Source organism: Gymnoscopelus braueri (assembly GCF_963280865.1).
Source record: "Gymnoscopelus braueri genome assembly, chromosome: 9".
Classification (NCBI taxonomy): Eukaryota; Metazoa; Chordata; class Actinopteri; order Myctophiformes; family Myctophidae; genus Gymnoscopelus; species Gymnoscopelus braueri.
In genome coordinates, this window is record NC_137610.1 from 23,865,375 (window position 1) to 23,883,156 (window position 17,782).

General features: G+C 45.8%; 1 protein-coding gene across 4 annotated transcripts in view; it reads left to right on the forward strand.

Moving 5' to 3' along the window:
• Positions 1-17,782, forward strand: part of cecr2 (CECR2 histone acetyl-lysine reader) — a 71,901-nt gene that overhangs the window by 15,719 nt on the left and 38,400 nt on the right. For 2 of the 4 annotated variants that reach the window (XM_080438807.1, XM_080438808.1), the window contains exons 2-3: positions 12,044-12,138; positions 16,844-17,027. In XM_080438807.1, the coding sequence (XP_080294933.1) occupies positions 12,044-12,138; positions 16,844-17,027 (279 nt within the window). Of the gene's footprint in view, positions 1-12,043; positions 12,139-16,843; positions 17,028-17,782 lie in introns of those variants that run through there. The other 2 variants (XM_080438809.1, XM_080438810.1) reach the window with 2 other exon arrangements.

The window sequence follows — 17,782 nt, forward strand, 5'->3', positions numbered from 1 at the left end:
AACAGGCTGAAACAAACTCAAGGTTGGCACAGAAATGAAAAAAATCTTACCTCAATATTTCTTGTTTTTTCCTGTTCTCTTCTTTTTTTCTCCTTTTGATCTGTTTCAATAAAACCTGTCAACAGAAATGGATTACCTGATCTGTTGGCCTGCAATGAAGTTCTTCCATTTTAATTGCTTAAATTTACAGCAGCAGCCATTTTTCACTGGGTCGTAATGGGCCATTTCACAGTGCTTCTGTGTCCAAAGAAAGCTTCTTTTTTTTTTTGGGCCCGGGCGGAGCACTACAGTTGTACACAGTGGTACAGACATCTTCGCTCAATGTTTGTGGGTGTGTTGCTCCAAACTTCTGCATAGGAAAGTGACATTGATGAGCAGCACTCCTCTCCCAAAAGTTTGACTATTTCTACTGGAGGCGCTCTACAGGGCGCTCTGCCAAAACGCGAGGCGCAGCACCGGGAAGAGGAGCTCTCCTAGCGCGTCTTTCACATAGAAATGCATAGCAGAAAGGCACTGGCAGCTAAAAAACAAACGCTTCATGTGGAGTGTGGACATGGCCCCTATGGAGGCTATAGTAAAGCTCACCTGTTGCCGTCAACTGTTGCTTCCTTATATTCCCAAACTATAGTGTCTGGGAATATAATTGACTGCAAAAGACATTATGTCACCTGCACGTTTCAAAGCCGTTTTTAGGGACACCCTGTCATTAGTGATGACGTGTGAGTGATTCTGTTTTTGCCAGCCATCATCACATCATTAAAATCCCCCTTTCCATCTTTGTGATGGCAGCTGGTGACAGCCAAGGATCCCATATGGGTGGGGGCAGAAATAGGATTAGTTAAAAATGTGTTTAAACCTTCCATCTTTGCATGTTATGGCAAAGGAATTTGAACAAATTAACTGCTAAGCAGACACATTTTCAGGGAAATCATATTTAACACTTGGCTTATAAGCAGAAGGACTTATAAGTAGCTTAATACTATAAATGTAAGTTTGTGAATATGATTGGATTATGTTAGGTTATACATCAAATATGTCTGGTACATATGCCATTGTGGAAATAGTGTGTGTGTTTGTGTGTGGGGCCTGGGGGGCATATATTGCATATTCACTATAGGAAAGGTCACTAATGTCACCAAAATCAGCACAGGGGTCATTCTCCAGGGATCATGAAGGTGCTCAGCAAATTCCATGACAGTCCAGTCAGTTGCTTTCAACATAATGTTTGTGTCTAGTAGTGGTAGGTTGTAGGTCTGCTTGTATACATTTTGGTCAATGATTTTACTTGTATATCTTTTACCAAAATCAAATCAAATCAAAAGCAAGCGGAGTGACCTCCAGTGTTGTGGAGGTGGAGCTGTGCTGGGCTTCACCAAGGCTATTTGCATTGACTTCTCCTTTCACCAATAAATCCCAAAATAGTGTGATTACTTCCATGACTGTACTGAAGGAGAACCTCTCTGTCTTCTCAGTATCTTCCATGTTGCACAGGTGCGGTAAATTCATGTAATAAAAACAAGACCGGCCCGTGTGTGTTACACCATAAGCGGTGACCCGTTGACTACAGAGCTGAATAGAATGATAACGCAATCACCACAGCATGCTGGCCCGGTCACCAATTTCTGTGTAACATCCGTACACCAACACCATTATTTTGGAAAAGGTAACTAGTAGCCGATTACTCTAATTACAAACTAACGCTGTATTCCGTTACTGTAAGATAGGCGTTAATTTTTACGCTGTTACCCCCAACACTGGTCACAATCATGACATTTTTGTTGACGATGAATTGTCTTAGAACTAATTGTGATTAAAGAACTACTGCACCAATGTTCATATAATTGGTCCTCAGTAATGCTCATTAGAGGATTGCACCATTTCTGTCTATTCACTGTGTCCTGTGGACAGTTCAGAAACCTGCCTACCAGTGACATCATTGGTAGACAGGTTTGGCATATTAGAAAGTAAACAAGATTTACAAACTTATTTTTTCACTTTTTTTGTAGTGCAAGATCAATAACTTCTGTTTCAGCATGCTGACTTTCCAGGAACTGAAATTATATGAAGATAAGGTTGAATATGGGTGAAGTCCTCCTTTTAATTATTTAATTATGTGAGGATGAAACCCTAGGCTGATATTGTAGTTTGTTTTCTGATTCAGGTTAAAAACTACAGCAGGGTAAAAACATGGCAGGCTGCATAATGCTGATAGCTGATTATAGTACATCGAGTAAGCAACACAGCTGCAGTTAATCAAATCAATAATAGGTGTGTTAGATTTGAACTACGTGACAGGATCAATCTTTCATCTTGAAATAAAATCTATTATTAGTGACGTTACCAGCCACACCAGTGCGTAGCGGCAGCGTTATGCTGGTCGTGGCGACTGAGAACTTTAATCCATGGGTTCTTCCCTACAGTATGTTTGTCTTTGTGTCGTCAGTCGTCAGTGTGTTGCACTGAGTCTGCAGGCCATCTGCCTCACGTTGTGTTCCCTCCCTCTGCCTGCTCCAGCCACATTGGTCAAGGACTATTTTTCTCTCCTCGAGGCGCATGGGATAAATGCTAATGATCCATTTGTGTGTGTGTGTGTGTGTGTGTGTGTGTGTGTGTGTGTGTGTGTGTGTGTGTGTGTGTGCACACATGTGCATGCAATGTGGGGAAGCGAGAGACCACCGTGTTGTCAGCTGAAGCAGGAAGCTCCAGTTTCTCTTGAGGATGTTGATGATGTGTTTATCCCAGTGGAGGCATGAGAGGCAGTGATCCGCTGGGTGGCCTCCCATCTCCTGTGCTTAACCATTCTCACCCACACAGCAGCACAGCAGCCAGGGTTCCATGCAGGCAGAAAGGCAAGGGGGCCTCCCGGTCTGTCTGGAGAGGATCTGTCCGTCCCTCATCTCTCTGCCCCCACAGCCTGGCATCCTATGCCCCTTCCCAGTGGGGCCACCTGTCCCCACTCATGCCTGATTTAGACTTGGTTGTGCTGTGCCGCGTCGAGCACCGGAAATAGCCGATCTACAAGCTCGTAGTGCAAAGCGTTGTATAAATCAGTCCTCCTAACGCCCCCCACCCACGTCCTTGACACCGCCTCTGGCTCAATAGGTAGAGCGGCCGTCGACTTGGAATCTGAAGGTTTCCGGTTCGATCCCCGGCTCCTCCTGGCTGCGTCTTGCTCAAGTGTCCTTGAGCAAGACACTGAACCCCTAACTGCTCCAGATGAGCAGGTATTATTACACCGACGGATGAGTCGGTGTGTTAATGTGTGTGTCTGTGTGACTTTAGGGATTTGGAAAGTATTCTTCCTGCTCAAATGACTGAGGAAATGGCAACTATACTGTTTAGCATGTCGGCAGTAAATGTTTAAATGTGTTGAAGTGGGCGTGCCCAATAGACCAGTCACCCTGGCTCCGACAGACGTGACAAAGGAGGTGTCGATTTGGTGGTCAAGTTGCCATTTTTTGGGGAACCCCCCGCCCCTGTGGCCTCTGGCCAACAAGTTCTTCTTCTTTTAGTCGTTCGGTAAAGGCGACCGGGGCTGGCGGTGACTGAAGTTATGTTGCCGCTTCCCTCGCATGACGGGCTGAGTGGCACATCCTGAGGATGTGATGCGTGTTTGTCATGTGGCAGGAGGTGGTGATGGTGGTGTGCGGGGGTGGGGGGTGTTGTCAGTTGATGGTTCCTGGAGGAGCTGTGAGAGTGGGGGAGGAAGGAGAGACAGACAGACAGACAGACAGACAGACAGACAGACAGACAGAGAAGCCCTCGCACAACACAAACATGGAACACACATCTCTCCTCTCCGCTGCTCCCCTCCCCTCCCCTCCCCTCCCCCAGCCAGGCATCCGACAGACTGCTGCGCTGCCTGCGCACATACACCCTGCAGGGCACTGCTTCTCAAAGTGCGATCCGGCGGGGACCCCCAGCCAGGGGTCCTTGAGGGGATTCCAGTGTGCTCACAATTATGAGCTTGTAGCTGTTATTTTGGGGAATTTCTTTTACAAATATTATTATTATTAATATTTTTTTAAATATTTTTTTATTAGGGTAATTAGGTTTTTTTAATTAGGGTTCGTGGCCAAATCCATAGGCATTTGTTAGGTCCTTGACATGAGAATGTTTGAGGACCACTGCTGCAGGGAGCTGTTAAAGCCTGATTTATACTTGGTTACCCGCTGCTGTTGCGTGGCGTAAATAGCAGATTTACAAGCTCACAACGTGTCACGAATGTGACGCATTGTGAACTTGTAGATCTGCTATTTACTGAGCACGACACCGGCACCGGCCACTATAACTGGGGCTTTAAACAGCACAGCAGTAGCAAGGAAAGTGTCCTTGTGAAGAAGGAAGAGGTCCAAGCCCTTCATCATACCACAAGCTGTGTGTAGTTCATCTGCAGCCCCCCCCCCCACCCCCGCCTGGCTTATCACAGCCCTGCTCTCTCTCTCTCTGTTCCTCAGCCATGATGAGCAACAAGCCAAACACACACTTCATCTCTCTGTCTCTCTCTCTCTCTTTCTCCTCTCTCCTCCCCCCCGCACAGATGTGGATTAGAGCACATGTTGGCGACACATTGTCCAATCAGAACCTGGGGCTCATTAAACTTTTTTTCTTTTCTTTTAAATTTAGGAATGCACACGAGATCTGTGTGGTCTGTTGGTGTGAGGATCAGGCTCGCCTTGATGTCTTCTGTTAGTTCCTCTGCTGTTTGATTTATTCTCAGAAGGCGTTTAGAGATGTTCAAGTCAAGGGTTCCGATCAGTTGCAAGGCGTCTCTGTCGGGTGGAAACCTTGGATGTCCAAAACTGTTACTTTTCAGGAAATGGAAAAAAGAACATGTGTTTAGTTACAATCTCTTTTTGTTTTATCATGTTTCATTGGTTCAATATTTGTATTAACCACAGACAGACTTAACCACTACCACTTTAAAAATGTTCAGAAATAGCCGATCTATAAGCTCAAAATGTGTTGAAACGCGTTGTGAGCTTGTATATCGGCTATTTTTGCTACTTTTGTGACACTGTAGTATGACCAAGTAGGGCATTAATTTACCAAAAACAAAAATAAAAAGTTTAAATGAAATGGGCTTTAATGGGCTTTAAATTTTTAAATGATGTTAACATTTCTGCCCGATAGCAACGAATAATATCTCAGATTTCTATAGCGTTGAATCCCTGGTGAGATATTCAGGTGTCATTGCAGCTTCCAGCAGTTAGACAGCAGTTGCCATGTCTGTTTATTATAAGCAACTTTGTGCTTGTTCTTCTTTAGTCTCTTTTTTGGGCTTGTTTCTAAAGTGTAGTTGCTTACTTGGGCTTGTTTCCTAATGTTGTTTAAACCAGTGGTCCTAAACCTTTTCATGTCCCCAGATTAATTTGTATTTGTCCAAATACAAAGGGACCAGGGACCCCCATACCAGATGTGTGTTGTTAAAACAATTAAAAAAAATCTAAATGTTTTTTTTCAAGATTTTCTTTTGAAAATAGCAGACCTACAAGCTCTGTAGACCTGAGCTGGTAGATTGGCTATTTTCAAATAGCCAATGTATATGTTTAAAGTGCTCATTTGGCTTGTTTTCATAGACCTCGTTGCTTATTTCTCTTACAAAATATGGCAACAGTGAGTTGGTCTGTCTCCAAGGTGTTCTTTCCTGAGCGCAGCAGCAGCGTATGTTTTGAATTGTTTTCAATGGCAGCGCCATGTATTTATGTTTAGCTGGAAACTGCAGCAGTGGATGAGATGCTGAGCGTCTAATCTGTACTGTGCACTTATCGCCAGCTATTTAAGATTTTATATAATAATACCTCATATAGCACTTTCTAAGCACTCAAGTCGCTTGACATGGGGGGAAAAACTAACACACGGTTCAACCGCCGGCTAGTCCGGTATGCATGTCGAAGTGTTACTTAGCACGACACTTAACAGCTCCGTCCAGTGTGCTCATCAAAACCACCTGAGCGCTATCAGCTGGGTGAAGCTGTAAAAGCAAATTCCCCCTCCCGCGGGAACCAGACTCCCCAAGTGTGAGGCTGTTTGTGTTTTGGTCCAAGAATCCTGTACTTTTGTTCCCGTGAAGATGTTTAATTTGCTGCTGTGAGTGAGGTGTTTTATGTGGCAGCCTTAGCACTATTTCAGTGAGTGTTAGGTGCTCTTAACGGGATCATTGATGATCACGGTGTCCTCTTGTTCCAGTCATGTGAGTCAGAATGCAGAATGCTCAACTTTTAACCTCCCAGGTGTAAAGCCATGGTGACACATTATGGCAACACCTAAAACCTGCTCCTCGGCTCAGCATTGCCAAGTCTGCTTATTATAAGTGGCTTTGGGCTTGTTTTTCTGCAAAGTCGCTTGTTTCTAATGTGTAGTTTCTTATTTGGGCTTGCTTCCTAATGTTGTTTAAACCAGTGGCTCTCAAACATTTTCATGTCAAGGACCTCCAAATTAATATGCATTTCTCTGAGGACCCTCATCTGAAAATATTTTGTGCTAGGGACCTCCAATACAAGATTCTAAATGTTTTACATTTTGTTCCAAGATTTCTTTGAAAATAGCTGATCTACAAGCTCACAACACGGCTATTTTCAAATAGTCGATGCATATAGGGCTCAAGAGGTAAAACTGGTCGCTTCTTTTGGGCTTGTTTTCGTAGACCTAGACCGCTTGTTTCTCTCGCACAATCTGGCTACACTGCCTCTGCTCCCAGTGATCCTGCTCTCTGCATTCTGCAGGATGGCCTGCATGTGCTCAGTGTTTCCATGTCTGCTTATAAGTGCTAAAGTCCCTTGTAAATATTGCCCACTGACCCCCATACACGATTCGTCCGACCCTCAGTGTAGCGTTAAGTCCACAAGACGGTCACATTATTTCTGCAGGTCACCAATTTCACCAACACACAGAATGCTGCAGTACGGAGGACACGTGGAGGCAGACGTTTGAATATTGGGATCTGGCTTTTGAATTGTAGTTCAACAAGCAAACACATCTCTTTGAATGTTTTGTTTTCAGCTTGTGTCATGCCATTTTTGTGCCTCTTGCCCACTGTTCCACGCACACACGCTCGTGCTTTATAATCGTGGATAGGACAACTAGCTTGAAATTAATCGAACTATACTACTAGAATTTTAAAAAGTAAGTGCAATAATCAGATCTTTGGTTGTTTCCCCTGCTTGGTGCTTTTGAGCCTGATTTATAAATAACATTGTTGCACGCTGTTATCCCATACAAAACAATAGCCGATGCATGCGCTGCATTTTATATCCCAAAGCATCTGTATCATTTTAGATTTTCCCTTTGGCTATTCAAACATAGCAGATATACAAGCTCACATCTGCTATTTTTGAAACTTTTTGAAAAGTCTTGAAAGGGTGAGAACTACTGATTTAGAAGGCATTTGTAGAATGGGCCTTAGGTCTCACTCACGTGAGCGACATGTTTCTGTCTCTCTCCTTTCTCGTTGCTTTGCCGCAGCTCAACTTGTAGGAAATGATGCATTTCAGAGCACAGTGGTGGACTCATCAAGCTGAGTGTGTGTAGTGTACATTAACGTTTAGAAATATGAGCTACTATGATAAAAACTCAACTTGTTTTCCCAAGAACATAAGAACAGCTGTTTTTATGTTATATTAAATGGTACAGTATATAGACACAAGTTGACTGCTTATTTGTCATGTTTTGTACTTGATCTTTCTTTAACCTTAAAATGAACAGTATCAGAGCTCGATCAGTAGAGCAGAGTGGTTCTCAAAGTGGGGTCCGTCTGGGGACCCTATTGGTCCATTTGGTCCCCTTTGCACATGAGTTATGAGGGTCCGTGGCCTAATGCATACCAAACCGGGGGTCCTTAAAAAGTTTGAGAACCACTGCAGTAGAGGGCAGGGGAACAGCATGTGTGTCTGTATTCTACACACACATACTGTACACACACACACACACACACACACATACCCACACACACGTGAGATCCTGAGAGATCCCGTGTCACGCTCCTCTCCGCTTCCTGGTCCCCTGTCAGGGCTGCCTCTGGGGCCAGAGCAGAGCCCATCCATCAGGGACGAGGTGCACTTTGATCACAGCGAAAAAAACCTGGGGGCCGGGAGGGAGAGGGAGACACAGAGACTGGGTCGAGCGAAGGCGGAGCATGAGCGCAGCTAGATCGCTCCGGCGCGGCAGAGCCGAGCGAGCCCCCTGGATTAACACCGCCCCGCTCCACCTTTGAAGTGCCACTTCGGCAGCTCGGATGGCAAAGGGAAAGGGGGGAAATTAATGTGGTGTTGCGCTGGCCTTTCTTCCACCATCCATCCGGCGGGCCGATCCCTCTGTGGAGCCGCTGTTAACAAACACCCGGCTTGATTAAGGGCTGTGAGATGTGTGCAGCTGGAACTCTCCTACGAGAGCCGCCTCTCAGCTTACACACACTGCTGTAGTGGCGGTTCTCAAAGTGCGGCCCGGGGGAGTGGACCCCCAGGCGGTTCTTGAGGGGGATGCCATGGGGTCCCCCAGCATAATGCGTTACTTTAATCACTTTAATCTGATCAATTTAATTTGAAAAGTATATGAACAAGTATATGAAAAATGCAAGCTCACATGTGAGCTCGCATTTCTTTTTATAGTTTGAGACACTTTACCAACACAAATCTTGTATGGGGGGGTCACTGGCACAAAATGTTTTTAGATGGGGGGGGGGGGGGGGTTTGAAAAAGTTTGAGAACCACAGCTGTACCCTTTCAGCAAACATAAGACTACGCTGCCCAGAAACACACCAACACGCACAGTCACACATGTACATGTGGGCAAATACAATGCAGAAGGCTCTACAGTACAGAGTCACAGTGTAAGCCGCTTCGCATTAATGATCAATGGGGCTCACAAGGCCTTAAGATAAGGAGGCCGGATAAGCGATATGTCATAAAGGGCACAAATCGGAGAGCACAAGGCTGTCAGATTTATCACCGAGCCACTATAAAGTGAACAAAGTGAACCTTTTCACGCGCGGAACAGAGGGAACAAAGATTGTCAAGTGAGTCGAGGCTGAGTCAGAAAGGTGTGTCATCACCTTGGCTCCTCCGCCAGCCCTCGCTCGTGTCGACGACTCAGCCTAGAGTCAACCACCTCCACTCCTCCTGCTGCCTGTCTGTCTCTCTGCCTGCCAGTCTGTCTGTCTCTCTGCCTGCCTGTCTGTCTGTCTGTCTTTCGTTCTGCTCACTCAGTTTTCTCCCCCTCACCTCCTGCCCGACAATGATGTGGCACCACAAGCTGTGAAGTTAGAGGACTTCTAGAGACATTCTATTATTCCCTTGACAACCCCCCATCCGCCCACCCTCTCTCTCTCTCTCTCTCTACCACCAGTCTTTTCCTCCTCGCCTTATCTCGTTTTCCCCCCACCCCACACACATTCTCCACGCGGCTGCCAGCCAGTTGTTGCTAGGCCGTGGCTAAGGACGGAAGGAGCAGGCTCCGTTGTCAGTCGAGGAGAACCTTAAGTGGAGACCATGTGTGTCTACGGTAGAATTTGAAAGCAATTCCACTCCAATTGTATTAGGCAAGTGTGCCACACGCAACAAACTATTGTCCGCTTGTCGATATCTGAGGCGTGACGGCGTCAGTGTGAGTTGTTGCTTGTCCTCTTCGCTTTTATGTTCAATTTCTGCTTCCGGCATTCTGGTTCAGTACACAGTACAATCAACTGTATTATTCCTTTTGTAAGTACAGAGTCCACAAATGGACCCTTACAGGTCCATTTGGTTACATTCGTACACTCTCAAAGTAATTAACTCTCTTTTGTGGTACATATCTTACAATATGGTGATATTGCTCAACCCACCAATGAATGACAACATTGGTGGTCATTTGTGGAGGTCACTTATCAGACACAAGATATCTTGCTCCATTACGGCACCTACACACCCGAAACCTCTACCAAAATGACATTGTGCTTTAAGGATTATGTTTCTTTGCCCTTAGATCTCCAGATTCTCCATACACACGCACGCACGCGCACACACATCCACCCACCCACCCACCAGCTCCAACGATTCGAGGTTCCTCTGTTAAAGCATGATGCCACTCCCCAAAACCTGCACTTTATTATTGCGCGGATCCACTGGAATCTGTTGTCAGGAGCAAGAATGATCAATAGCTTTTTAAATTGGTGATTGGAAAATGTGCTCGGAGGAGTTAATGAACCCTGCTGTCTTTGAGTAATAGGAGTTGGTAGATAAGCATCAGCTATCTCCTATCTGACTCATAGAACCTCTGGTATGTTTCTGTTGCAGCTTGACTCCAGAGCAGGCCATGTCACCCCCCCCCCCCCCCACCCCCTCCTTTTTCTTTACAACCCCGAGCAGAAACATTTATCTTATCCTGTTTTTCAGCTTCTCCTTCCCTGCCTCCCTCCCCTCCTGTTTTTCATCGTGCTGACTTGTCGGCTCCTGGTTTCCGTCCCCCCCTCCGTGGCCGGGAGGTGTGTACGCTAACCTCCGGTGACCCCTGAGCTCACCAGGGTCTCTCTGGAGAGAGGCTGCAGTCTGCAGGCCGAGGGGACGCGAGCGAGTGAGCAATAAAAAAAAATAGGACCCCTTCTTCCTAAGCTAATTTGGGACTGCCCGTGTTTTTGTTTCTTCCTAGAAGTGGGGAAGGGTATTTTATAACGGAGTGGTGGGATTGTGCGAGACGAAAAGAGGGAGGGAAGGTAGAGAAAAGTGGGCTCGGTTGTTGGGGAGAGGGAGGGAGAGAGGGAGGGAGAGAGAGAGAGAGAAAGAGAGAGAGAGAGAGAGGGTATGGGGCCAGGAAGGGTAGGGAGCCAGTGAGCTGCAGACAGCCAGATTTCTTTCTGTGACTGAGGGGATGGTTGATCTTCAGCCTGAAGGGTTGCTTTGCATCCTGGGGAAAGGGTGGCTTTTAAGTGAAATGGACACTTGGCTGACGGAACGCTCCGCATTTGCATATCTGCCCCCGACCCCCTCCCTCCCTCCCGGGGGCCTTTGGGTATCCTGGCGAGGAGAGCGATGCATGTTGGGTAGTGGTGTGGGTTGGTCAGCCAGGTTGTGGCGGGTGTAGGGGGGGGGGTTGGGGGGGTACGATTGCGTCCCGTGCTGCTGTAGCTCTGGGCTGGCTCCTGCTGTCCGCCTGGCTTTAGAGTTTGCTCTGCCGGTTACTGCCGCTTCATAAAACCTCAATGGCCCACGCACAATGCGAGGCGAGGGAGAGAGGGGGTCAGGGCTGAACTTGAACCTCATCTCCAGCCAAACAAGCAACCGCTGGAGCTACAAGGAGGACCCCTACCTCCCTCCCTACCGCTGACTACCTCGCCAACACCGCCTCTTAAAGTTCACAGAGTATGCGTGTTGGCCTGAAATCCCTTTCACAGTTGTCCGATTACACAAACCCTAGCATCCATATTCTGGCCATATCGTAATAGGCAAATATTTGGCAAAGATAGCAGATCATCATCGTGAAACATTGTTTTATTTCTGCAACTTGTCAGCAGTGTACCATGGACAGTCTTGAAGAAAAGTTGGCTGAGGATGTTAGGAGGTACAAACCTATAATCGCTATTAATTTATTAATGGACAGATATAGCACACTTTGTACACTGTCTGTGGCCAGAAATGTCAAAATCTCTGAGACAAATTGTGTCAAAGCACATCAGAGGTTCATGTAACCAGACAGCGGAGATCCGTGGTAATTGTTTTCCCACTGGTCTCTGCGTGATCTTAACGTTCATAACTCTGAGCGGAGCCGCATCAAGTATAATAACACTTTGGTCCTTGCCGAACTTTGTTCGGTTCAGGAAGCCCTGCCCGAACAAAACGAAAAGTTTGGTGTCGTTTGTACTGTGCTGCAGCTTTTAGAGATAAGATAATATACATGGTTCTTATCCATCAGGTCTAATTGAATGGTTTCAATAGCCACACATCAGATGTGTTTTGGAGGTAGGGCTCATGTATCGCTGATAGTTTTACTCCTACTGGCTGACCTTTCCCTCTGCTGTCTCCCTCCTCTGTGTGTGTGTGTGTGTGTGTGTGTGTGTGTGTGTGCGCGCCATTAGGAGTTGGAGAAGGCCTTGTCAGAACAGGATTTCGACTTCCTGGGTGACCTCATTGCCTGTCTGTTGCAAGGATGCTACCAGCGCAATGACATCACGTAAGTAGTCGAGGCTTTCAGCAGAGACCCATTCTTCATGTCCGTTTCAACATCACAGAGGTTCAATGCATTCATGCATGTTCTCAGCAATGCTTGTAGTATCGGATGATAGCCTTTTTTTTCCTTGCTAACATATCTCCACCTCGATAAAATGATCTGTTTAATGGAAGAAAAAAAACCCCATCAGGGTCACAACCCACTTTGAACCTTAGCATCCCTACTCTGGTGGCAAACATAGCGGATCTACAAGCTTGTAGATAGGAAGAGATTTGTTGTGAAGTGAAAAAAGGAGTGGACCAAGACGACAAGTATAGACCCTGGGGACTGGTCAACTAATTGTATTGTCTCTGTCGGGTGGAAACCTCATATGTCCAAAGCTGTTACTTTTCAGGATTCAAATTCAAAAGCTCAAAACACGTCGCTCCGCGCCGCATTTCGAGCTTGTGCATCTGCTACTTTTGATGCTTTTGTGTGACAATGTAGTATGATCTAAGTATACAAAAAACACAAAGTTAGAATATGGAGATGGGAGGTTTCTGCCCGACAGCAACGATATATGGTTTGAGTGATTATTGCCCTACTTCATGCTTTGTCGTACGATGGTGTCACGCAGCAAAAATACCCGATTTACAAGCTCACGATGTATCACATTGCAACCCATTTGAAGATCGGCTATTTTCGGAAAAAGAAATGTGTTAGTTTTGAGCATTTTCACCTATAACAATATGCCGAAAACATAGATGCCAAAGTCAAGTCTTTTGTTATGTTTAGTTTTTGAACAAGAAACCAGACCTATCCTTTTTAAAATGCCCACATGCTTAGCATTAATTAAATGGGCTTGCTGGTCCATGCAGAACCGGTGTAGCTACGTTCCTCATCCCTGCTTGTTAAAAAGCATTTATTCCGTGATGGCATGCATGCAGGTGTCACCGCCTCGCCTCGCCCATCCTTTTGTTTGGTTTGCATTTGCCCACAACGGTAGATCTATATCTGCAGCGTCTCCATCTCCTCTTCAGTCCTACCATGAAGGAGCTTGCGTGGGCTTGTTGCTCTTGCAGGAAGACTGACTCATGTGTGTTCACCGATGAGTCACTGCATGGAGAGGTCGGTTTACTCAAGCATGCAATCGGGAATCTTAAGGTGAACTCTTGCATTTTCCGCTGTAGATATGCATTAGAAGTGGCGGCAGCTCTCCCACATGTGATGAAATGATCACACTGAAACAAGGGTGTGTAGCAGGGGGACCACCGTCTTTTTAGAACGGCCTTGGCCTTGGTGCCAGAAGCGAATTTCCCAGACGTTTCAGAAAATCCTTTCTGACTGGTTCCAAGTCAACCAGCTATGTGATGAATCATGACATGACCACAAAACAATTGATTCAGGTCATCAAATATTGGGGGGGGGGGAATGCAAAAAAGCAAAGGTACAAGGTTGTGTGCATATATTAACACATCCCATAAACCAGGGGTCTTCAACGTTTTTCAGGCCAAGGACCCCCTAGCTTAGAGAGAGATGAAGCAGGGACCCCCTCTATATTGTGTGTGTGTGTGTATATATATATATATATATATATATTTTATAAAAAAAATTATCCCACGATTTTGTAACCCTTTTTTCACCCGGTGCCAATTATCTAAGTGATCCTGGGCGCTACACTCGCCCCGCAGCCTAGGGAGCCCAGGGCCGAGCTCATGCCTCCTTCAATGCATGAGAGCCAACTGACCCTCTTGTCACCTGACAGGGGGGAGTTTCCCTGGTTGGACGTAGCGCGTGGAAGGAACACGTTATTCCAACCAGTTCCCTTCCCCTCCATCAGGCGCCCCGGCTGTCATGGGGGAGGCGGTATAGTGACCAGGATTACTACATGTTTTTGTGAGGGTATTAACTACCCTAGGAGACACGGGGAGAACATGCAAACTCCACACAGAGTAGACCCTTTCGCCAACCCCACCCAGGGTTATATTGTATGAAATTGTGTTTGAGATGAAACTTCTTTTTTTTAACTTGGTCTGCTCTTTTTTCCCTCTACACCTATACCTCTTTGCCAAAAATAGCTTGTAGATCTGCTATTTTTGGCTCAAGTTCTCCTCAGAAAAGGGATGTTAGGGTTCTAGTGGCTAATGTAAAAAAGAATCATATCACACAAAGATTCGGCGGCCCCCCTGCAGTAACTCTGAGGACCCCCTAGGGGTCCAGGACCCCCTGTTGAAGACCCATGCCATAAACCATTGCGCATACCCTTCCAACACTTACAACCAAACAATCGCTTAGCTTGCTTCTTCTCAACTTTGTCCATTGTCATTATAGTGTTTATTTATATTGTTAATAGCGTTGTAAACTATTGTGTGCGAACACAATGTAAGATTGTCTCTCCGGGCTATGGGATCTAGGGTAGCAGAAACTCATGTGACATTCACAGGTGTGGTAATATTTCCGCTTTCTCCACCAATGAGAAACGTTGCTGCTACACTTTAGACTTGTGGGTAGTGTAGGATATTTCCATGACATCACGATTGAAACATGTTTTTCTAAAAACTAGATTGACAGTGTGTCAGCAGACACACTGACACAAGTCTTCTACTGTTTACAACCACTTATCACCATTGTAATTTACCATTTTTCTTACCTTTTCTATGATGTTATGATATCTTAGGATGAATGGTACAGTAGAAAAATGTCATAACTCCATCCCGGGTCCGCCACAGCTTAAAACGTGCGCGGATAGGCCTTGCGTAAGATCACATATTTTAATAGCTTTTTTTTTTTTTTCATCCTATGATGTCATAACATCATAGAAAAGGTAAGAAAGACTTAGTCCAAAATTCTCCTTTAAGTCTACCTTAGATTGTTAATGATATTGTATCTATTAAGAAAATGAATGGGATTCATTTTAATTTTTTATCACTGTTGAGCTCTATTCACCTCCAGATGGGCGTATCAAACCTCGGCATGGAGGTCCCCCACTTCCAATTTTCTATAATCGATTAAGTTGATTATTTACACAATTTTTCCCCGCCTGCTCGTGACCGTACTCGGCAGAGCGGTGCACTGGAACAGCGGGCACCTGAGAACATGGGCACCCTTTATTATTATTATTATTTAAGACTGGCCACCTCAGGAACCAAATGGACCCATAAAGTGACCATTTGGTTGTTTGGACATCTGAAATATGATGGTGCGTAAGCTCACAATGCGTCGCAACGCCACCGCCATACTTGTCTAGGCTAGGCTAAATCTAGCTTTGCGCTCGCTCATTTGAGACACGGCACATGTTGCAAACATTTTCATATACAATGTATTATTCCACACAACGAAAACATACGTTCTCAGCAAACATTGCAACATTCAGCGACTTTGAGTTGCCCACAATGTTTAGATGGCCACTCTTCCTGTATCCAGCGGGGAGACAGGAGTGAGCCAGTTGGTCCAGCCAGCCGGCTGGAGGCTGTACCAGGAGGGACAACCAGCTTTATTGGACTGGACAGCCGCTGGCATCCTGCGGGGGGGGGGGCGGGGCTGCCTCAGCGCTGGCCTTTCACAGAGTTGCCCTTTTCATCCGCACGCGTTAAACGCTCCGCCGGAGCGGGGGAGGGAGGTTATTGGAGAGAAGGAGCAAGAAAAAAGGGAGCGAGGGAGGGAAGGAGGGAGAAAGAGAGATTGGGGTGGGGGGCTTGCAGCTGTGTGAAAAGTGCCCACTGCTCTTTCAAGATAAGCTTGGGTTTCTTTCTCCCTTTATCTGTCTCTCTGTCTCTTTCTCTCTCTGTCTCTACTTTGTTGTACAATGGTGGCGTGCAAAAACAGCCGAAATGCAAGCTCACGACGACACGTTGTGAGTTTGAAAAGTTTGTGCTGTTGCTTCGATGCTTGAGCCCCGAACCCAAGACCCTTGTTTGTGTTCATCTGAACCAGGCCAGGAACTGAAAGGTGCACATGAATCGGCCCAATCCGGACTGGACCCAGCGTTTTTATTCATGAGCTTTATCTCATCACAGTGATGCGAACCTGCTCACAGGGAAAAGAAACACTCACTCTTTTACCCCTTCCTCCTCCCACACCCACCCTCTTCACAACCAACGAGGTGTTCCGAAATGTTTCTTTACCAAGATAAATTACAGTAGGAGGACAGTTGAAACTGAGACATTGTGCGTTATCAAAGCACACTTTTCACACTGAAAGGAAATTGTCCATGTATCAGTTCTGTGTTATTTGTCAAATTGTCTCCCACTCAGTTATTATCTAAATTATCTCAGTTTACTCAATGGAGAACTTATGTTCTTTTTGACTTTTTGACATTTTGACCCACCGACAAGAGGAGGCAACGGCACGCAATCAAGGACCTGCGTCCGTGACAACAACTTAAACCCTATACTTAGTTGACCGGACTCCCCCATGGCTAAATACTAGGCCCTCTCCTGTTTCTGCTGTACACCAAATATCTTTGCAGAGAATAGCCAATCTACAAGTTCACAACGTTGTAACTTCACAGAATGTTTGCACCAGAATAGGTATGCCCCCTGAATCATTTAATTTGACAGTTTTAATACATTTTTCTGACATCTTGTCCATTTTCAAAGATTTACATTTTTGAAGGAGGTTTAAACCGTGAGACTTCATGTACAAGATGCTGAGTGACAAATGGGTCTGTCTCCCTCTCCTGTCATCTCTCCTCTTATCTCCTTTCCTCTCCTCCTCCTCTCCTCTCCAGCCCACAGGCATTCAGCAGCTACCTGGATGATATCATCAACTACCGCTGGGAGCTGGAGGAGGGGAAGCCCAACCCGCTCCGTCAGGGTCCGTTTGAGGAGCAGCCCCCCCGCACGCAGGTGGAGCTTCTGCACCGCCTCTGTGACTACCGCCTGGACGCCGCCGACGTCTTTGACCTGCTGAAGGTAGTCTGCCCGCCGCTGTCGCCCTATAGGACCCGGTGTCCACCAAAACGTTATTTTTGGTTGTTTGTTTTCTTTACCCGGAAACGCCAGGCACTCGCCTAAAAACGCTTCCAACCGCCCTAATTGAGAGTATTTCAGCTCTCGGCAAGCAGAAAAAAGCAACCACCAGTTAACATGTGAACGCAAAACAGACGTTCACGTTGGTGGAGTGTTCTTGGCGGGTCCTTGAGGGGATTCCACGGGGGTCCCTAGCAGAATCTGTTTGTTTATTCATACTAAGTTGCATGCCGGTGTCGAGCACCAAAACATTGCTGAATTACAAGCTCACAATGCAGATCATTTGAAAAGTCTTGACAATGAGGGTCGCTGGCACACAATCTTTTCAGATGGGGGTCTGCGGCCAAATACGTATCAATTCGGGGGTCCTTAACATGAAAATGTTTGAGAACAACTGCCCTAAGACTAAAAAACACAGCATTCTGCAGCAAATCTATACAGTGTCACTTTTGTTGCACGTACAGTGACAGTTTGTAATATTTAATTACTTTTAATTGAGTTTTTTTGTAAATCAAATCAATGCAACTCTGGTGAGTGGGTAATACCAACATTTTTAAGTTTTAAGTTGCTTGATTCAATATTTAGATATTTGATATTCATTTAATGAGATACGCCCTTTGTAAACTCCATTTTAACCGTGTTAAACTAAAAACACACACCCCTGCTTCTGGTAACAGATATTGTCCTGCTAATGTGTG